General features: G+C 36.1%; 2 protein-coding genes and 1 long non-coding RNA gene across 8 annotated transcripts in view; all 3 read right to left on the bottom strand.

Moving 5' to 3' along the window:
- Positions 1-2,083, bottom strand: part of commd10 (COMM domain containing 10) — a 66,448-nt gene extending 64,365 nt beyond the window's left edge. For all 5 annotated transcript variants that reach the window (XM_030142997.1, XM_030143001.1, XM_030142998.1 and 2 more), the window contains exons 1-2: positions 1,956-2,083; positions 733-823 (exon numbers count right to left, since the gene is read on the bottom strand). In XM_030142997.1, coding sequence (XP_029998857.1) covers positions 733-823; positions 1,956-1,984 — 120 coding nt within the window. In that variant the 5' untranslated portion in view covers positions 1,985-2,083. The remainder of the gene's footprint in view (positions 1-732; positions 824-1,955) is intronic.
- Positions 2,084-3,771: 1,688 nt separating this feature from the next.
- On the bottom strand, positions 3,772-19,474 carry ap3s1 (adaptor related protein complex 3 subunit sigma 1). Of its 2 annotated transcripts, XM_030143004.1 has the most exons (7): positions 19,165-19,474; positions 13,705-13,796; positions 11,120-11,231; positions 10,892-10,963; positions 9,353-9,460; positions 7,886-7,927; positions 4,514-4,626 (listed from the first exon to the last, which is right to left on the bottom strand). In XM_030143004.1, exons 1-6 carry the CDS (start codon positions 19,231-19,233, stop codon positions 7,892-7,894), a joined length of 489 nt encoding a protein of 162 aa, XP_029998864.1. In that variant the 5' UTR covers positions 19,234-19,474; the 3' UTR covers positions 4,514-4,626; positions 7,886-7,891. The 2 variants fall into 2 exon arrangements, with proteins under 2 accessions (XP_029998863.1, XP_029998864.1); XM_030143003.1 differs by lacking the exon at positions 7,886-7,927 and having other exon boundaries at positions 3,772-4,626; positions 19,165-19,473.
- On the bottom strand, positions 7,079-7,879 carry LOC115425427 (uncharacterized). Its single transcript, XR_003936233.1, has 2 exons — positions 7,622-7,879; positions 7,079-7,591 (listed from the first exon to the last, which is right to left on the bottom strand). It is a non-coding gene; the product is annotated as an uncharacterized LOC115425427 (long non-coding RNA).
- Positions 19,475-22,557: the final 3,083 nt, after the last annotated feature.

Raw genomic sequence — 22,557 nt, 5'->3', positions numbered from 1 at the left:
AATAAAACGTCACTGAATATGAAAATAATATTTTTATATAACCCATCACATTGAAAATCTGTATTTTCCTTTTCTTGCGGTTTGCTCATTCTTTTACCTGTTTCTTCTCTCATCTCATTATTGAAATGTGCCCTGGATGTTTTGTCAATATTGTTCATCTGATATTCATCAAATTTATCCACTAAAGCACAATGAAAGGAACCGCACTGAAATTAAAATTGAATAGAACTGTAGCAGACATTTTAATAAAGTATCAACAATGGCTAAATTCCGCATGTATTTCCTAACAAGGCATGACACTGAGCAATCACAAACAATTCAGTGAGATGGAATTGGCTAAGCTAAACAATATTTCAACATTATTAATGTTTTTGGTTACAGCAGTGCTTTTTCTGATACTGGCTGATCAAAATGTCAGCCATGAAAAGAATCTAATTTCACATAAGTAAAAATGCAATTAACTAATGAACTAGGATGAAGGAAGGAAGGAAGGAAAGGAGGGAGGAAGGAGGGAAAGAAGGAGAGGAGGAAGGAAGGAAGGAAGGAAGGAAGGAAGGAAGGAAGGAATAATCAACAGGGCCAGTCATGTGTGTGCATTCATTAGAGCCAAGTTTGACTGATGCTCCAATAAGTCATTATGCATGCACTCCGCTCTCTGGCACTACAGCTTTACTGAAAAAGCCTGTAAAGCCTCTTGTCTTTGGCTTGGATAACACTCCACGGTGTCTGTACCTTCAGATGAAGCTTTTGTATGATGCGGGAGATCAACCTGGAGAACTTGTTCACATCAATCGTGTTAATGAAAGTTACAGCTTCTTTTATGCTGTGTGGAAAAAAGCAACATCAAAGTTCATGACAGCGGTGAAGAGCGTACTTACATCATTTATTCCAGACACAGAATCAATGTTTAGAGGCCAACAATACCCAAAGGAATAAATTTACCTTTGTGTTACTGACTTTCAAAAGCTTCCATCCATTAATAATAATTATTAATAGCAATCCATGAACAAACACACATTATGACACATGTTATAAACATAGTAATGACAACATAAAGCATTATTTAGTTAAAAATTTGTAATAGGCTGCACAAATTAAATCATCATATCCTTTAAGACCCACAGTTCCATAAATTATGTGAGCGAATGTACAGTAAAACTGGCATTCCCAATGTCATATATGTTACTTTATCATTTTTCTGGATTTTCATATAATTTATGGTCATGCCCAGAATAAACATGACGTTACTACTGTTCTCTATTACATTCTGTGTCCATGATGCTCCACAATAACATTAAATGACATATAATAACACATCTGAAGTGCAGTAATAAGGTGTAATATAGTGACTACAACTATAAAATAAATATAGTAGGCTATTAGCCTGCATTTTGCAGCAGTTTTTAGAACTACAGGCAGAATAATGCAACAGGAACAAACAGTCTCCACTGAAAAAACATTCACATTGAAATTCTACAAAACCTTGACAGTGCTTTAAAGTACAGTATATTTTGCTACCAATTGTATGTTGTAAATCACAGCTACAGCTAATGTGCTTTTGATGTAACAGCTCCTACTGCTGATTCGACTATAATCGGCTGTAACTGTATGGTGTGTAACTACTGCTATTATTTATGTCACCCTCTTCCTCTGAAATGACTTTAAACTGTACATAAAAATTTAATAATGACCAATATATCTCAAGGTTTCCCCCCAAAAAACGAGAAAGAAACTGGTTTAAACATTCAGAGAAATTAAACTGCACTAAAGACAGAATATGGACAGTATTTTAGATCTAAAGATGAAAAGGAGGCTTTGTTAACATTAAGTTTGGCTCAGACTTGTATAATGTTGTTGCTCTTTAATGTACTGAGTCAAGCTGCTAAAGGTAGCTTAACGTTAGCTACACTTCTAAAATATGCTTTCATATTTATACTCAGCTTGAAACAACTTACCTTCGTGTTTCTTTAATAAATGAAGCCATTGTAGCCCGATGTTTGTAGGAAATGTGTGATAAAATGTCAAAACTGCAGCATCTTCTTTCTCACTGTTCTGTTCATCACTTCCTGTTGTCACAAGGCGATCACGTGACAGTCAAAGCTGCGCAGCGGAGCGCATACCCAGAACTGCGCACCATGTATTGAATTTAGTATAAACCACAGAATAGATTAAACATTAAAAAAAAAAAAAAAAAACACATAGAAATACATATTGTACATCTAGTTGTAATTTTAGCATAATGGTCTTATACAAACTGTACATCATTAATTCTCTTGCGCAAAAGCTGCGCACATGACTCGAATGTATCAGAATCAACTACGGAAAAGGCGATGGACAAACAGAGCGGACAACAAAAGCGCAACCACGGGAATCATACTGGTATCTTACAAGAAGTAACTAACTGGTAAGTACTAGTTTTATTACTACTAAGGGTTTCAATCAATCATTACTACTAAGTGTTTCAATTCACTTGCTAACAAGTGACATATATGTTGTGAAAAAAATAATGTCAGTTTTATTCTTTTATGGTAATACTGTAGTAATAAATATGAATAACTTAACATCGTTTTGGGCTTTTGTCTTTATCTTTTTGATTTTATGTTAAAAATTAAAATGATTTGTTGGGTCTGTAGGTAGGAGGGGAAATATGTTTGGAAAAGGTTAAACAGCCAAGATTGTGGTTATTTGGTTCAGTTACCATATTTACTGCAGACCATTTGTACAATTGAGCAGTGAAATGATCACCAAAAAAAATTATTTATTAGTATATTATATCCTATCTGTCTTTCAGTGGCAAATGACAAGTAAATTATCCATCAATAAATTCCTTTGCAGGGTTTTCACTGGTTTTCAGAAGGCTTAGGTGGTGGATCTGGGTTCCAGCTTTTGTCTATATTTGTTGAGGACTTGAGGCAAAAATGTGTTAATTTTTTCAATCAGAATATACAGTACTGTGCAAAAGTCTTAGGCCAACATTAAGCTTGTTGGTTTAGTTCTGACCACACATTCGCACCTCTCAGTCTCTGTATTAAGAAACAATCTGGATATATGAGAAGTATGTACAGCTGTAAAACCAAAACTTTAAGGGAAAAAACAGCTTCTATAAATCAAAGTATTTAGTGTGACCTCCCTTTGCAGTTAACATGTTTTTAACTCTTTTGATCAGACAATGAAATTTGTTGCATTCATTTTCTCATGTTTTATACCAGGTTTCATTCAACACATTAGATATTTTGTGTCAGAGGTCTCACTAAATAGTGACTTGAACCTTTAGAGCCTGTTTTGTTCATTTTTCCTTTTTTCCATTTAAATCCTAGAAAAACAACAAAGCTGAGGGTAACATAATACCTTTGACTCTATAATTTAACATAACTTATATTATTATTTACAATTATTATTGTACCATAACGGTACACAAACATTTTGGAAACATTTAATTTTCATGCTCTCCATGTTGATTTTACATGAATTTGGCTGAGGTGTTGCCAACCTCTTAATGGTAGCAAAACCCCTGCATTCATGTGGGTTTATTAAAACAAACCATGATACAGTCTAATAATAATATGCTGCATTGCAATAACTCTTTCATAAAATGATGACATGTCACTAGTTCTGCTGCATGCAATATCATTAATCAAGCTCTTTAACGTGAATTGTACAACTTTTGGCATTTCATTAATAAACTATCCAAATGTATCAAGAGAAGCACCATTCACAATGCCATTTATGAAAACAATTTGATGACAATAAAAATATTAAAAGTCACAGATATTGAATTTCAATAGTTTATTATGCTGTAAAAGGAGAGAAAATAAACTCATGCAGAGATTGAATGTGAGAGACTTATTTGATAAGACATGATAAATCATTTAAAAATATTTTGTGTAGACAAGTAAGAAAACAAAAGAATCATTTCAGCATACACATCCATATTTCCATCACACAGCATATCTATTATATAATATTTGTTTGTACTGATTTTACAAACAAGCTGTCATGTATGACTTCAATACTCGAGCAGATGTTGTAATTTGGTATTTGAAATTACTTCATTTATGTCACGATCTATGATTGATTTCTCTGATCTGGAATAACCAAACCAATAAAACTGAATGCAAACTTCACTACCTGCTGAGCTTTCATTTCACAAATGCTTCAGTAAACACTTCAGTAAGCAACATTTTTTCAGGTACAAACTGTCACAGATGTGTACTGTAGCAGCTGAACATTAAAGGCCGACCTCAGTGAGGCAGCAGGAATGTACCACTGATAAAATAAATACTTCATTTCTCTTTGAAACAGAAAAAAAACATGTAAAACATTCTTTTTTTTATAAGAGGAGAAACAAAAAGATAACACCAAAAAAAGGAGTTTTAGATCACACAGTACCTTCAAGAAGTATACTTTTGATAAAAGTTAGTTATTTGAGGTTTTGGTAAACAGATTGCATCACTGTAAACACTGGCTGACATCTGCAGACTGGGGATCTCGCTGCCATTATTTGAAGGAGGGTAAGTTTGGCACTTTTATGCTGATGTCACCAATGTTGATGTTTCTGGGCATTTCCGGGAGATTCATGTTCTTTACAGCTGATACGGCACGAGCAGGCGCTCCTGCAATACCGGCCTATACACACACACACAAAACACACACAAACACACACACAAGAGGGTTGATAAGATACAAAACAGCAAATCAATAACATGCTACATGACAACACACTGAACATGAACACTGGACACATACAGGTACACGACACAGAGCTAAACAGAGTCACTAGTGGACAAAAACAGTCAACTGCTGACAAAATGCAAAAGCACTGACAGCTACTAAGACAGACAACATGTGCAAATGTACATTCAGATGCCTTCAGAGCGTCATATGCACATGCATTATTTGGTTCTAAAATGATTTACATCACAACCAGAGCCAATTATGAATCAACTGTGAGGACATACTGTACTAGACCATTTACTAAGTCTGATATACTGAGCAGTAACTGAACATTCATTGATGGACAAAGGCAGCAATGCTTGGAGAGGTGAACCCACCGGACTCTTGAAGACCGATAAGGGTCAAAATGCAAGGAGAGAATCGTGTAGAGCAGAAAAATGGATTTGGGTATGAAGACATAAATGGATGTGTGGAGAGATAGGTATGTAAAGAATGTGTGTGTCAAATTAAAGTTAAGAACATGTCAACATAATATAAGCTTGAGCAATTGTAATACGGGTGATACTGTACCTCCAGTGGGGTTGAAATACTTCTGGAACCACCAAAACACCAAGACTACACAGTGGTGTAGCTAACATTTTTCTGCCTGAATAAATACTTTTAAGTGGTAGGACTAAAATGATTGTACACTCTAGCAGGTCTATGGTGTTGCTGATGCTACTGATGACATGAGGAGGTTGTAAGCCTAGTACTGAACTACAATGGGACATCTATTCTGAGGAACTGAGGAGATGTATCTCTCTAACACAGTGAATCTCAGTGTCAAACCGCTTAAGAGCATTTTAGCATCAGCACGAGAAGCATCAAGTAATTTAGTCTGTGATCTTTAAAGTATGAGCAGACGTTTGAGAATCACTGTGGTTAGAGATCCCCCACAAAGAATCTTTAGCAAACAAACCCAAAAATGACAAAAAGGCTGGAAAACACAGACGACTCTAAGCCCTTTGCTTCGATTAGGAACAAATTCACAAAGAGTTGCCTCGCAAAACGTTGGGTGATATGACACAGAGTATGTCCGGAATGTAGATATTTTTCACAAGACGATCTCAATGGACTGTTTGTCTTATGGGCATTCCTCCGTCTGCTGAGAATCAAGGAGACTTGTGTTAGACGGAAGATGACCGGGGCATTAACTCAGAGGAATGCTGATCCAGCACATGGGCTCAGTATTCAGGAGTCAGGCTCCAGATATTTTTTGCTTCACAGTGGGGACAGTGGAGACATACTGTGCCAGTCCATTATGTTTTTAATTGAATGCTGAGTAACTAATATGTACAAAAATAGACATATGCCTCGTGCAGAACACAGTTACAGCAAAGCACAATAATAACACGGTGATAGTGGAGTAATACTTTGACAGTAATAGATACAATAATGAAGTGATGCTATTTTATTAGCTAGAGTCATGACCAGATAATTGCTGGTTATGTCTGGGTGATTTATCAAATAGGATAATAAACAGCCAAAAACAGAGAGATAATGAGGAAACACATTAAAAGATAGCAATGAAGCACAACTATTCAATTTAGTATAAGTCAATGAGCAAGTTTCCTAAAGTTGTAAGACAACTGATGGCGACTGGGGTTGGCTCCAAAAAGTCCTAGTGCCCATAGGCTTAAGTTGAACTTCTGTCTATAAATACAAAGTCGATCATTTTCTTCCCAGAAGACATTTCAGTTTCATTTGTTTTATTTGGACTCTCTGACACGCTGCGTTCTAGTGGTATCTATTTAGATAACTGCTCCATTGATCAGATCTCAGGTCAAATAGGAGGCTCTGATGGCTTCTATGTTGGGCTTGGATTGACAGGTCTGTATGACAGCTCACTCAACTGTGAAGGTTTAGTTTATTTAATAAAACACATTTTTTCCCTGTCGGACAACTCCATACCATACCATACCATACCATACCATACCATACCAACTTTATTTATAAAGCACTTTAAGAACTTTACAGCTGGCCAAAGTGCCGTACACCAAACATAAAACAAGGGATTAAATAAGTGAATAAACTTGGCTATAGTTGTGGAGCAGAAGCCCAATAGAGAAGCTGATTAATCCAGTGTGGATGCATTTATTTTTTGTCATTAATAGAGCTTTTCTGATGAGTATAATTTTTTATTGACACTGAGACAATGAGATTTCCATGTACATAAAACAATGTAGGGATTTATATATGTAAGTCTCTTTAAAATTGCTGGTTTATCTGTTCATGAAATAATGTAAGGTGATGCAAAAGTTCCACCAATGATTATCAGGAACATTCAGTTATGCATATATATGGGTTTTTTTGCCCACAATTCACAGAAAAGGCAGACTGAACTGATCAGTAATTGTTTTGTTGAAATTTAGAAAACTCTGATATAACATAATATACAGAAGTGTAGCTAGTAACAACAGCAATCTATATTACTGCATTATTATCAGGTTAATGTCACCATATTAACATTTTATATCATGATATTGTGCTATTGTAATATTTCATTGTTTGTATTTTAACATATTGTTGCAGTATTTTTCCTTCTTTATTAACTTTAAATGTTGGCCTTATTATCCTGTTAAATAAATTCCAGATACAACCCAGATATAACAACTGTTAATCACCTGTTATTATTTCAGACACAGGACAAAGATGTGAAGGACAAATTGTGTTTTAGAAGAAGCAGCACTTTAGATTCGGATAATTAAATATAACTGTAACATCAGAAAGAGAAAAATCTCTTTAATTAATTCACTAGTGATGAAAGATGAATTCTCACACGGTGGTAGAAAACAAAAAAATGACAAGACAGTTTAAGAAAAACATCTGACCTGATAGATCAATATGCATTTGAATGACAGGGGCTGAACAAAATGACCTAACAGTACATGGAATTTACATGACAAACTACATCGTAAGTTATAGTAACTTCTCTAAATGTTGTATCATCAAAATATGAAACAGCAAACTCTGCATAATATTGTCAGGTTTTTAACTGGTTCAACTCCTGTACATTCAGAGAAAAGCGATACCATTTTTGGGTTTGCCGTGAAAGATTCCTACTGTGTGTTAGTGACATCGGTTTACTATTACATGGAGGGCCGTGTGGAGAGACCGAGGGGGAGTCAACTTCAGTTAAGGTTACAGTACTTGGTTGTAAATTTATCAGTACCTGTGTCTACCTGTCCTGTCTGGTAGACTGAAAGATAAACGTCTGTAAAGAGAAAGAAGAATGGAAAGAACTAGACAGAGTCAGGAAAAAGAGGAATGAGGAATGTTAAAGCAGATTAAGTAATTACAGTTTATCTCCACAGAAATAGTGATAGGACCTATCATAGACCACAACTAGGAACCAAAAGTCCTCCTAAGCTTCTCCCGCAATTTGATTTTTTAACTGAAATGAAAGATTTTTAAGCAGTGTCACAGTGATGACCATTAATGCAGCTTAATCAGTTTGTTCCCATTTGGAAGAATAACAGCTCATTCCTTGTTCCCCAGACACTGCCCTATAAATGGACAATGTCATTCTGAATTAGCCTCAGTGTAAAAAACACACAGATACAAACACACTGCAGTCTAGGGTAGGTCCAAGAGGGAGGAGACAGAGCAGCTCTGATGATCATAGAACAGTAAAAGACTCTGCTTACAGAATATCAATTACCAAAAAAAAAGATTGTCTGGTTAAAAAGCACACAATGCAACTCAGATTATTAGAAAAAAGTGCACTTTGATATTTCTACATGTTGTCATTTGAAAGGTTAAAGTTTACAAGTGATGTCAGCCAGTTAGAAAAAGCAGACGACCTGACGACCTTTTCTTCATCATAGGCCACAAAATGCCATCAGGAGAATATAAACACCCTTGAGGCCTTCTGTCAGCATTTCTCACTGCAACATTACAAAGGATACTCCAAAAACACTGCATAAAAGATGCACTGGATTGTCTTAGTGGTTTTAAAACAATGCCAAATCATTAGTGCAGGTTAGCTTTAGGCTATCAGAGCCAAAATCCATATAACGCAGAGCAGAGATGATTTCATGAAATTGTCTCTGGCTGTCTGTCAAAGTGTTCCAAAAAGTAAATACATGTTTATCTGCTAGCAGAAGCTGCATGGAAAGCAAAGCAATGTCCTTGCAAAGAGCAGATAAAGTATCTAAGCAAGGACATTAGCTGAAAGACATTTCAAAAGCATTTACTGCAACACGGACAGCATTATTTTATTTACTCCAAAATGAAGCATTTACAACCACCGTGCTGTCACTAATAGTCATGTCAAATTTAAATGATATTAAATACAAGATGGTGACCAGGAGATTCTTGAAATGCATCGGACAATGGTACAGCTAAGTCACTGTAGTAATGACAAAAGTGATGCGTGTGATACTGTACTTCATACTGGGAGGTAAAAGAGAGAATATGTCAAGTCTTGATCTGTGTTGAGAGCAGTGCAGTAGCAAGAGGAAAAGGTCCAAGAAGAGCACAAACACTGAAGAGAAGGTAGGAAGCATCCACAAGGTCACTGGAGAGTAGCATGCAGGGTGCAGCATACACACATGCCTGGATACTGGGCACGATACCTTGAAAAGGTATGAAGAAGAATCAAGTCAAACATACAGAGGACAGGCAGGGCCATGCTTACCTCAGACTTCTCCATCTTGTTCTGGGCGTCCACCTGTGTGATGATTTCATTCATGTTGGTCTCCAGGACCATCCCACCCATCACCATCTCAGCCAGAATGTTGTGCACCTGCAGAATGAGGCCGTGGTAAAATTGTGATATAATGAGCCAGAGAGAATTTCTAAAAAAAAACCTTGAGATATAAGTCCAGCATGAAAACAGATATTGTTAAAGATTTTATTGTTTTTCTATGCATGTATCTTAACTGTACTACAGCTTGGCCTGGACGATATGATGAAAATATGTTGACATTTTTCATTACTGTGATAATGACATGACTTGCAATAAATAAACAAACTAATGATGCAGTCACCACCGATGTGACACCAGTTAATCTGAGGAGAGCCTTCATCTGATTGGACAAATGGTCCAGTGTGAATGTATTGCATGCATAAAAACAATAATTTTTCTAATTCACCATGTTTCAGGTAGTTTTTAATCAGTTTGTTGCACATGTTCATATTAGAATTGCAATGAAAATGTAGAAAGCAATAACTGCAATGGTGTTTTTAATTATGTTTGTGAGTCACTGTTGACAAATGTTGAGTTTACTCTGAGCTTTGACAAGGAGAAGCATCCTGTTTGAAAAGCTTCAACTGTTTTTGCATTTTGCCTAAAAAAAAAGAACTAAAACAATTGATTGCCCCTAAAAATTATTTCTGATTAACTAAATGACTTATCTGTTAACTGTTAGTGTTCCAGAATGCACATATTCCTAAAGCTATGCGTCAATTTGCATTATGATAATATTAGAACTTCTGAAGTTTTTAATGTATATTTTGGACATTTCGTTCTTTCATCAACTTAGAAATGCACTGCTTCAAGTCTTCTCTGTGTTTCAATCAACAAGTGGCAAGTGTCTACAAAGACGAATATCTTTTCATGTGCTGTTTTCTTTTGTAGGGATATAATCATTTTAATAATAATAAAAATACTAATTCTTAAAACAACTTGCTTCACTGAATCAATATTTTGTGAAGATGCTCTCACCAAGTTCTGTGCTTATCATCATTTAAGACGAATGTGATCCATTTTTAGGAATACAAATGAGTTTATGTCCATTCCAGAATGATAATGGATGGTGTCAGACCTAACATCAGTGCCGTCTTTACAGGATTAGTGTAAAGAAAGGTCTGGTTATGTGAGTCTAGGCCTGATAAAGACTGAGCTGAAGTAAAAAAAACAAAACCCTGTGTGACCATATCAGACTTGGCAAAAAAAAAAAAGAGACATAAATGTAAAAACATAACAGCTGATGACATGCATTAGAAAAATCAGCAGGTCTTTAAGTTCCTTGTAACATGGTTAGAAAATAATTCACACAAAAATCTGTGAATATCCCAAAAGTTAATCTGACATTCTTTAGTTAAGAGTCAGACTATATTATGAAGCAATAGTACCTTTTTATCTCAAAAAAAGGTCAGAGGTTACATCTTGGAGCAAACTTTACTGCATTCAGAAACAGGTTTTTACAGACGGACAAAACAAAGTGTTCCCTACCTTATCTACATGGAAAATTAGGTCAAGCTCACAAACATTCTCAAAGCACTTGTCCAACGTTTCCACAAAAACCTGAAAATAAAAGCACATTGTTCCTTAATTATGAAAGAAAGAAAGAAAGAAATGCATTCATCATACTTTAACAAACATAATAATAATAATAATAATAATAATAATAATAATAATAATAATAATAATAAATGTAGGATTTGTTTTTTAAGCTTTTACCTGGATTAAGTCTAAAATTCCCAGTTCACTCTCTGAGGAATCCACACAAAAAACAAAGTAGAGTGTGGCGTAGTGTCTGTAGATCAGCTTATAGTCTGATCCTCCAATCAACCTGACATACAGACAAAAATAAATTATCATCATCATGCAAATGCTTACAATAATAATAACTAGAGTATAATCATATCCCCCACTGTCTACTGACTCTTACATAACTCCTGTAATGCTCTACATTTCTACTAAAGGTCAAGGCCAGGGGGCGTTTACATGTAGCAGTCGCTGCCGTAATCGACCCTTAGCATGACCTGATGTGGCACGACATAAAATGTTATGACACATGACAAACACGAGGGAAACATCAGGAGAAAAATGTGTAGAGATAGGACGTAACATAGGAGATAGCGTTTAAGTAATCTGTCGGTGCGTTTGATAAGTGTGTTAACAGACAGCTTGAGTCACAGGAAATATTGTGCAGTCATAAGAAAAAGAAAGTGCATCCTCTTTGAATTCTATGGCCTTATTTAACAGGAATTAGCAAGAAATTATTTGTTGGCTCAAAAATTAATTGCATCTAACGTCAAGACTAAAAAAAAAAAACACACATCAGATTTTGACAAAAGAAAATGGGGAAGATGCACGAAGCATGAAAAATGACTGGTTTCACAAGAATTAAGAGGGCAATTGAAGCCAAGTGCTGCTAAGAAAGTGTCCTTGATTTGCTGTTCATCAGCATACAGGGTGGGGAAGCAAAATTTACAATATTTTGAGGCAGGGATTGAAAGACAGTGTATGACCAATTAGTTTATTGAAAGTCATGAGAATTTATTTGCCACAAGAAAATTGACATAATAGAAAATGTTTTTATTCTATGTGTCCTCCTTCTTTCTCAATAACTGCATTCACACGCTTCCTGAAACTTGCGCAGGTGTTCCTCAAATATTCGGGTGACAACTTCTCCCATTCTTCTTTAATAGTATCTTCCAGACTTTCATGTAATAGTTTTGCTCATAGTCATTCTCTTCTTTACATTATAAACAGTCTTTATGGACACTCCAACTATTTTTGAAATCTCCTTTGGTGTGACAAGTGCATTCAGCAAATCACACACTCTTTGACGTTTGCTTTCCTGATTACTCATATGGGCAAAAGTTTCTGAAAAGGTATGGATAATAGTGTTAGGTATGATTATGATATCAATATATGTTTGGTTTCAAAACAACTGACGTAGTGCCTGCTGAGAAAAGACAACTAAATGTTCCTTGTAAATTTTGCTTCCCCACCCTGTACAGTGGCGGAAAAAATTACTAGACCATCAAAAGTCATCAAAAACAATAGTTATGCAATCAAGTACTAACTCCTGTGTATATCATGTGACTAAAACAGACAGAAAAGAAAACATGGAATACCTAAAAGCACTGTTTTTGTCAGTACAATGTCCAAACAAATGTACCTTTAGTTGTACCAGGCATTAAAATGAGCAAGAAATAGAAGAAAACAAGGGTGATCTAGTAATTTTTTCCATGACTGTATGTGATTCATTCTGCAAAATCCTTAAAAAAAAAGTTCTAAAATTACTATAAATTACTTACTATTGCGGATTACTGCATGCTCCCCTACTCCACAAAATCTCTTTACAATTTAAAAAAAACTATTACAAAAGCAGTTAATGAGATATGTTAATCAGATTTGTTTATGTACTCAGTGGTTATCAAAGTTTTTAATCACATTGTGGAATCATGTGCAATCCAATCACTGGTCCATTTTTCTTCAACAAGAGATCAGTTACTTTGACTGAATATGTGTCACCACAACTGGATGACCTTCAACCAACCATCATTTTCCAGTTAGATGGTGCACCACCACATTGGAGACTGCATGTTGGTGAGTTCCTAAATCAAACATTTCCACACCTGTGGACTGGAAGGGACGGTCCAATTCCCTGAAGAACTAGTTCACCAGATATAGATTTCTTTCTATGTGATTATGTTAAAGATGTCATGTATCAGACAAAGATACAGGATATCAACGAGCTGAAATAAAAGATTACTGATACCATTGATAACATTGATGAGTCTATGCTACAGCCAACATGGGAAGAAATCCAGTACCGTCTTCATGTGCTTTGTGCAACTAATGGTGTCCATATTGAGGTGTATTAAATGAGGCAAAAAAAAACCTTCAGTATCTACTTTTTATTTTGTAATAACTTTCACACATTTGTCTATTCGTGTACTTTTGTAATAAATGTGTTAAATTGTAAAGAGACAATATTTTTTTTAACAGTATCCCATTTTAAGGTGATAAAGTGCGTTCAGAGAGAACACTAGCAGAGTGAACACATACAGTACTTTAGTGGCTCCCAACGTAAAACAACACCTCGTTCCCTATTCATGAATGATAAATGAACATCAAACACATGTTACTATCAGCTGTCATTCACCAAGTCCTCTGAGCTTTCCTCCACAGTGTGAACTCCATTCTCTCATCTTTCCTCTGTTCTCTACTCCTGTTGAGTTTAAGGCTGGTCCTTTAACATTACAACAGATCAGAGTTGCTCAAAAACACCCCCAGACCTCGCAACTTACATTCCACCTTCCAGGAAATTACACACGTTCTCATCTCTTTTCGAGACCAAGTGGAAGGTTTCCCTGATGATCTGTTGTTCCGTGTCTTCAGTCTGCGAAATGAATGAGGGAAAAGAGTATTAAACAAAGCAGACAACTTAAATCATGTGTTGTTTGTGCTTATAATCACTTCCACTGAGGCGTTTTCTCATACTGGGTTGGCGGGTAAATTAATGGCTCCTGTCAACTTCCTTTTTCTTTAACATATGTTATACATAAACAGAACATCCTGGGCTCAGGATGACAATGCATGATTAATCTACTCACCGTGCTCTTTGTCATATTTAAACATACACTTGTGGCCATAGGCTACATATTCAATGAGTTCACTGTGCAAGCTCAACCAAAGCTGTCTTATTGAATTGTTTGCAAATGGATAAGACCATTAAAAATCTCAAATATCCTCAGGCATTTGGTAAGGATTCACTAAAAGCCTTAGGGTGGAAAAGATTTCCTGAACTAATAAGAAGCCCTTTTAAAACCAGTGCTAACTTATTGACAATTGTGTGTATTTAACACATAAAGATCCAATGCTACTTTTGTGTCAGTTCCTAAATGTTTTTTTTCCTCTAGATTTAACTTTTCTTAAGTGATTTATCTCCATTTATTATAATCTTATCCTCTGTCTATTTGGTTTTTAGATGAAAATCAGGCATTTCCTTATATTTAATTCACTGATCGTAAAGATGTTCATAAAAGCTCAGATTAAAGTTGAGGTTTATTAAATCAGAAATAGAGAAAACTGACTGAAAAAGTGACTATTTTTAAGCAAAGATATCAGTAAGTGAACACAAGAACAAGTGTTTCCATCCACTGTCATTGATCCAACTCAATGGATTTTACTGGTGAATAAATGTGGAAGATGATTTCGTTTCCACGTTCACTACGAAGCCTCTGAACGTCCAAATGGGTCATATCTGATGACCATGAAAAGATGACAAACTGCATTTTACACCAATTATTTACATGGACTGATAGGATTAGTGGTTTAGAAGTTATTTAACAGTTTGATCAGTAGATGCTTTGGTCGCCTGTGGCTGTCTGGGCTTTATGAGTAAAGGTGGTAAAACGCAGATGGAAATGTTTCAGACCGTAGTAAAACATCTAACATAAGCTCATTTATCCTCCCAAAACAAGAGTAGAATATTTAAAGACTTAACTAACACTGAAACAGCCTCACCAAAGGGTGCTTATGTCCTCTCGGGGTCTATAACAGGTCAGTGAGCACAAGGAGAGGAGAGGGTGTCCACAACGTAGCTGCCCACAAGGCTAAAGCAGTCATGTGACTCAAGACACGGGAGTCACAGCTTAAAATGATACAGAATAAGCACAGCAGTGAGACTGTAACAGCAGGGTGTTTTAAAGTCTGCTCTCAGACGGGGGTTTAGATGAGGTCTGGATCTGGTTCATCCGTGAAAACATGGATGTAGTAACATGGGGGGGTGGCGGGGGGTTGTTATTTTGGTTTATTTTTGCAGTTCTTCTCCCTGACTCCAGATTTAAATATATATGTTGCTTGATACTGAGAAAATTGAAGTTTTGTTGTGATTGATTTCAGTGCAGCTTTATTATGGAAAAGCTTTTGCCAGATTCTTCCCCATATTTGCACACAACAAAACCTGTCAGCATCTATGACAAACATCGACTTGTTATTACTTTGTCACTGTGCAAAAAGTATTATTATTTAATCCATTTCCAAAACTGTCATATATGAATCAAGTCCTTTGTTACAGTCTTCTGTTCAGCTAACTGAGACCAGTGGAATCACAGTAACTTACAATATGATACAATCACTATATACTGTCTACAATAATGATATTACAAAGCACAGATCCTGAGATAGTTGATAGATCTCAAGACAATCACTCCTCCTACTCCTCAAGATCCAAAGAAGCAGGAATTATGCATATATTTGATGCATTGTGTTGTCAGTTTCACAAAGTTTGACAACTGAGGTAAAATTATGAATGAAAAAATGCAACATCTTCTATATCTGATGTATGCTTTAATACAAATATCGGTATTGGTGACATATCACAAGTGAATTTCATACAATATTATCCCATATCAGTATTTATTCCACCCCTAATTCCCACTGCTCGACTAACAGTTTTTCCCTCGTCATCATGTGTCTGCCCTCTTTATTAAAAACCATCAAACAATGTGGAAGCACTCGCTCAGGCCCTGTTGATACAGCATGAACACACAGCTGCTCCTCACCAGTGTCGGCCTGGAGCCAAATTGATGGCTAGTAAATTTCATTTGTGTGCGTTCATATTTCACCGTGCTCTGCCAGCGTGTCATCCTCAGCTCGGACAGATGCTTTGACTTTATGTCTAGGCTGGCAGAGTGGTTATAACTAATAGGGCCACAGCCTGCTGTGCCTCTGCCTCTAAATGCCTTCTAAACTAACAGCATAGGATACGTCTCACTAAGCCCATACAGTCTGAATAGCTCTCGATGCAAATATTAGTTTACAAACAGCAAACCAGAGTCCATCCCTTGGAATTAAATGACTTTCCTGTGAGGACTAAACAGTTTTCACAGCTAGCAGCCGTATGTGTGAAATCCTACACAGCCAGTAAGCTGACACCTCGGCTTTTAATGTAACAGATGGTGTATATGGACGTCTTAACATAATCCAATCATTTTTAATTTGGATTTATCCTCCTGGAATGAAATACATCCATTATGGCACATACATTATGAAGCATGGTCTTATTAATTTCTCAATTAATCTTTTTTTTTTTTTTTCATTTTCATAAAAAGTCAGCGACATTGCACCATTCTAAATAGGGATGGGAAATATGACTATGGTTGTTCTTTTTCTTATATTATCAGTGTTATGGATGATTCAGAATGTAAACTGTTTGTTTTTTTTTGCACATGAACTTAAAATTAAACAATTCAAAACTAATTTTATCTACTAAATGTATACAGTGTATATGCACAATATCACAAAACAGAAATAATACCAAAAGCAGTATTTGAAACATTGTAAATGTGAAATATTCATTAAAAATCCAAATACATGTTTTAATTAACTAAAATTGTGTGAAAACATATTCACAATTACCAAATCACAACAAATACACATTTTTGCTGAGAAAGAAAAGTTTCCAGAAAAGCAATAAGATGATTTTGTGATTAAGGCATTTTTGATAATTTTCAAATATATTAATTCAATATCTAACACAGGTTTCCTCCAAATAGAGAATCTTACAGCAAAAATAACAGATTAGAGCAGCCACATGATAAGGTGAATTCAACTAGTGGCATCTGAGCTTAAAAAAAAAAATCACAAACTCCATCAAAGTGGATGATTTCTTTCCAGTCTTATGGAAGGGCTAATTTTTGTTTTGTTTGCACATGAATTTGGGATTAAACATGATCCAAAAGTATTTTTATTTACTAAATGTGTATGCTGTAGTACATGTACAATATCACTAAACAGAAATAATACCAAAAGCAGTATTTGCAACATTGTTAATGTCAAATATTCATTAGAAATGAAAATGAACAAAACTCCCTACTGACAAATGTAAAACTATTAGGAAAAATGGGATGTTTATGTTAATCAAAGAAATCCTTGAACCTGTATAATTTTATACTTATACAGGGTGGGGAAGCAAAATTTACAATATTTTGAGGCAGGGATTGAAAGACAGTGTATGACCAATTAGTTTATTGAAAGTCATGAGAATTTATTTGCCACGAGAAAATTGACATAATAGAAAATGTTTTTATTCTATGTGTCCTCCTTCTTTCTCAATAACTGCATTCACACGCTTCCTGAAACTTGCGCAAGTGTTCCTCAAATATTCGGGTGACAACTTGTCCCATTCTTCTTTAATAGTATCTTCCAGACTTTCTCGTAATAGTTTTGCTCATAGTCATTCTCTTCTTTACATTATAAACAGTCTTTATGGACACTCCAACTATTTCTGAAATCTCCTTTGGTGTGACGAGTGCATTAAGCAAATCACACACTCTTTGACGTTTGCTTTCCTGATTACTCATATGGGCAAAAGTTTCTGAAAAGGTATGGATAATAATGTTAGGTATGATTATGACATCAATATATGTTTGGTTTCAAAACAATTGACGTAGTGCCTGCTGAGAAAAAAACAACTAAATGTTCATTGTACATTTTGCTTCCCCACCCTGTATATGCTTATTTTGACTTTTTTGCCTAATTTGTCCTGAACCTGTCTGTATTTTATTTGTCTAAATGTTGAACGTACATGCTCTAACTGTTGTGGTTGTTTTGTTTGTTTGTTTGTTCTGTATACTGTAAAATTTGCATATAAAGATAAAGTATATTAAAAAAAAAGAAAAGAATGAAGATAAACATTTTGATAAATATATTGGTGGGCCATGCCTGACGGAAAACATATTCAAAATTAGCATATCACAACAAACACACATTTTTGCTGAGCTAGGAAGGTTTCCAGATGAAGCAGTAGTGCTGATTTAGCGATTCAGGCACTTTAAGTTAATTCGATATCTGATCCAGCTTAACTCCAAACCTGTTTTACAGCATAAGTAACAGACTAAAGCAGCCACATGATAAGGTGAATCCAACTAGTGGCATTTGAGCTTTAAAAGACAAAAAAAAAAAAAAACCCACAACTGATAATCAAAGTAGAATTTTTTTTTTTTTTTTTTTTTTGTCCTGATAAATGGGTGCAGCTCCAGGAGATAGCTGATGTTGCTGCTGGCTCTGGGGCCACTGTCTGCGTCACCTTGCTATTGTTGTACCAATAATATGAAAGCAGGGGCAGCTCTCCAACCTTGAGATATAATAAATCCAATTATGAGAACAAGCCAACACAGCTTGCCCTGCAAAGGATATTACATAAGGTGCCATTTGCTACCTAAAGCACAGTGGTGCAATGTTTTTCAGGCAGGAACAGGTTTGTTTGTGTGAAGTTGATGACAATAAAGCTCATTACATCACTACTGGTGAAAGGCACGAGTCACTCACAAGGGCGTTATTAAGTCATGTGACCCAAACACAGTTAACTCACTTCACTGTACTCCTCAGCACCGCCACATCGGAAGAAAACCGGTCACAATTCCTGCTCCACAGAAACGCGATCGCCTCTGCTCGGCTTGCATGCGTTTAATAATTCACATTTTAAAGGGACAGTCTGGAACACGGTGACATCTTATACATCCGTGGAAAATACAGCCTCAAGAACCTGTGTGTGTGGTTTTAGAGTACACACACCTTCTCATTCACTATATTCACAACACTGGGGTATTTCTGTTTGCGATGATTGCGCTTTATATTGAAAAAGAAAGTATCTTAAAAGACATGGATGCATTTATATTTACTTTTCCCATCTTGTCCCACTGAGCGTCAGATTATTAACCACAAATGAAAACATGTCAACAAAAACACAAAGATGTACTCACATAATGCTCGTAGAATTTAGAAAGCCTTGGTTTCCCATGGTTGTTGAATATTAGGATGGCTTTTATCATGATTGTAGCTGAGCGGAGGGAGGAGGGGGCACAATGGGATCAGTCTATTACAGACTGTTGGATATCAAACTCCCGTGAACCCAGCTCCGACTGGGATCCACGGCTAAATCCCGTCTCGATTTAAGGTTAATACGGGATAGCTTCCACACATACACACACTCTCACTGACTCTCCCTACTCCTCCATCGTCTCTTTACGGAAATATTCCACGTCAAACACCAGTCATGCTCTCCACCTCCTCTTCCTACGGTAGCCGAGAGGGTTCAAACATGTGCCGTTCAACGCGCAAACTAACACTCAAATAATACTGATGTACATTATCCTCCTGAGGGCCAGCAACAGGCCCTTTTCCACCAAAATATCAGGAACTTTGGGGAATCTATGTACTTTGTGTTTCCATCACCGTCCATGTTTTTACTATTGTGTTTGAAGTGTTTTTACGATAAAGGAAACATCGAAGGTGCTTTGCTACAAACAGAGACTGGAGTAGCAACTAAGGATGTTGTGGTTCAAGCTGGTGGTGTGTAGCGGTGTTCCTAGGGACCCCTTCTGCATCCTCAGCAGGTATCTCAGGGTCACAGGTGTTTCGCCCCTTAACCTGTACACCTCTCCTGAGTGGGGCAGCAAAGGCTGAGTTAGCCTTCACCTGCAGTGACTATTGTGTTTGAAAGTGTTTTTACTATTGTGGTTTAAGTGTTTACTTAAAGTTTGTGGATACTGCTGGAACCTGTAAATTTCCCTCTAGGATGAATAAAGTATCTATCTATCTATCTATCTATCTATCTATCTATCTATCTATCTATCTATCTATCTATCTATCTATCTATCTATCTATCTATCTATCTATCTATCTATCTATCTATCTATCTATCTATCTATCTATCTATCTATCCATACATCCATCCATTCATACATACATACTGAACTGTACAGATATGAATAACAAATAAAGTAGCAATTGCACACAACATATTTACAAAATATATTTATTTAGTATTGAGAAAAATGTTTCTATCTATAGAATATAAAATTATACACAAAGTTTTGTCCTTCATTTTTCTTGATCCGCCACACACACACACACACATACACGCATGCACGCGCGCACACACACACACACACACCTATCTATCTATCTATCTATCTATCTATCTATCTATCTATCTATCTATCTATCTATCTATCTATCTATCTATCTATCTATCTATCTATCTATCTATCTATCTATCTATCTATCTATCTATCTAAATCAGGCTGATGATATATGGGGGAGCGGTAAAAAAAAAAACAAAACTGCAGTACAGTTCATGTACATTCACAAACTCAGCTCTAGCACAATAAAATTACACAGTACTTTAAGTGGACAGTTTGGGTTTAACGTTTTGCTGGTTGTTGAATCACTTAATCCAACTGGAATACATTTTAAATGAAGCTATCCATCATTACATATCGTTAATTTCTATTTAGAAATGGTAGAACATGTATTTTCAACTTCTCAGTCATTAAACTAAATCACGTCTAACTTTAAGTGTGATGGATGGTCCTTTTTTCATTTCTATTGTTTTATAGAAATAGTCCAGGTTCAACCCTAAAGTCACACAGATTTACTCAAATGCCTGCATTTAATTCAACTGCATATTACTTAAAAAGTACATATACTCTACTTATATTTTGATTCCTTATAAATGAACAGACAATATTAGGTTAGAATTTTTTAAATTAAAAATTGTATGTATGTATAAATGTCTTAGAGTTTCACAGCTTTACTTTAAAAAAAAAAAAAGTCAATTGAAAAGCATATTCATTCATTCATTTTCTGAACCTGCTTTATCCTCACTAGGGTCACGGGGGTCGCATGGAGCCTATCCCAGCTACATAGGGGTGAAGGCGGGGTACACCCTGGACAAGTCGCCAGTTCATTGCAGGGCTGAACATATACAGACAAACAATCACTCTCACATTCACACCTATGGGCAATTTAGATTAACCAATTAACCTATTAGTGCATGTCTTTGGATGGTGGGAGGACGCCGGAGTACCCGAAGAGAACCCACGCAGAACCCACCCAACATGCAAACTCCACACAGAAAGGTCCCACCCTCTGTCGACTGGTGTTGGAATCGAACCCAGGACCTTCTTATATTTTTAAAATTTTAAATTAAAAATGTATCTGAAAAAAACTGTTGCATCATGCTGTTTCCAAATATGGCAATTATTTAATGTAAATTGTGGAAAATATTTACCTTCTGGGTCTCAGGGGGTTATTACAAAATAATCTGCTTCAGAGAGTAAATGTGGTACGTCTTACATACTTTTAGCCAATTTAAAAAAAACAACAACAAAAGTTCTGGTTAGATGATGATTTTAATGTATATGATAAAGCGCTATTACAAATATTTATTGGTTTACATTTTCATAATAGATTTATAAATCTCTCACTAGAAAAAAGATGAAAAGTTAATGTATTGCGATGTGCTGACAGGTGTTTTGAAGCAGATGTGGTAGCTCTGGGACAAACAGTAACACCCATTCTCTCATTAATTCTCAGAATTTCACAGTTTAACTTAAAACTGAATCTTGGGAACTACAACCAACAAGCATTTTTGGCTTAAAGTTTTACTACTTTTAGTGTGTTTCTTGGTAGTTCTTCTGGGTTCAACTGGACTGGTGTAGGTCTTTTGAAAACATTTCATCTCTCATCCAAGGGACTTCTTCAGTTCTTATAACTGGTCAGGGAAACTGGATTTATAAACCTGCAGGGAGAGTGGTTTGTGTGGGTGTTACTCCCTACTTACATGTTAGGGTCGTAAGGGGTGGGGTTGGGGGGCCCTGGGGGTAGGGTCGTTAGTGGGTATTGTGTGTGAGTTTCAGGGTCGTTGATCAGATGGGTGGGTCCCTCACTGTCCAAATCTTTCCGGGGGGTGTTGCTTGGTTTCAGGTGAGTCCAGGTGTGGAAGGTTGTTGGCTGAAAACTGTTTGGAAATGTTATTTAAAATAGTGTTATAAATTTGGATAAGTAGTGTCTCAGACCACCACCTCTGTTCAGGGAGGGATTTTCCACTTTCACAGAAATGGCTTTTTTGACTTCTTTGTCAAACCATTTGCCTTCTCTGGCCAATATTTGGACATTGCTATCCTCAAAAGACTGTCCTTTTTCTTCCAAGTGCAGATAGACTTGGCCTGAGGTGGAGGTTCTCCTGTGTTGAGCCATGCGTTTATGGAGGGTTGTTTGTTTTCTCCTATGTATACGTCTGTACATTTGTCACTGCACTGAACGGCATAGACCATGTTGCTTTGCTTCTCCCTGGGTAGTTTGTCCTTGGG

Source organism: Sphaeramia orbicularis, chromosome 9, assembly GCF_902148855.1.
Source record: "Sphaeramia orbicularis chromosome 9, fSphaOr1.1, whole genome shotgun sequence".
Taxonomy (NCBI): Eukaryota; Metazoa; Chordata; class Actinopteri; order Kurtiformes; family Apogonidae; genus Sphaeramia; species Sphaeramia orbicularis.
The sequence above is the reverse complement of the archived record's forward strand: the minus strand, read 5'-3'. Positions and strand labels throughout refer to the sequence as shown.

Coding starts and splice junctions, on each gene's coding strand:
- ap3s1 (XM_030143003.1), bottom strand. CDS start 19,233: ATGATAAAAGCCATCCTAATATTCAACAACCATGGGAAACCAAGGCTT. Junction 11,232..13,704: donor AATTTCCTGGAAGGTGGAAT/GTAAGTTGCGAG, acceptor TCTGTATGTCAG/GTTGATTGGAGGATCAGACT. Junction 9,461..10,891: donor TAATTTTCCATGTAGATAAG/GTAGGGAACACT, acceptor CTCATTCTGCAG/GTGCACAACATTCTGGCTGA.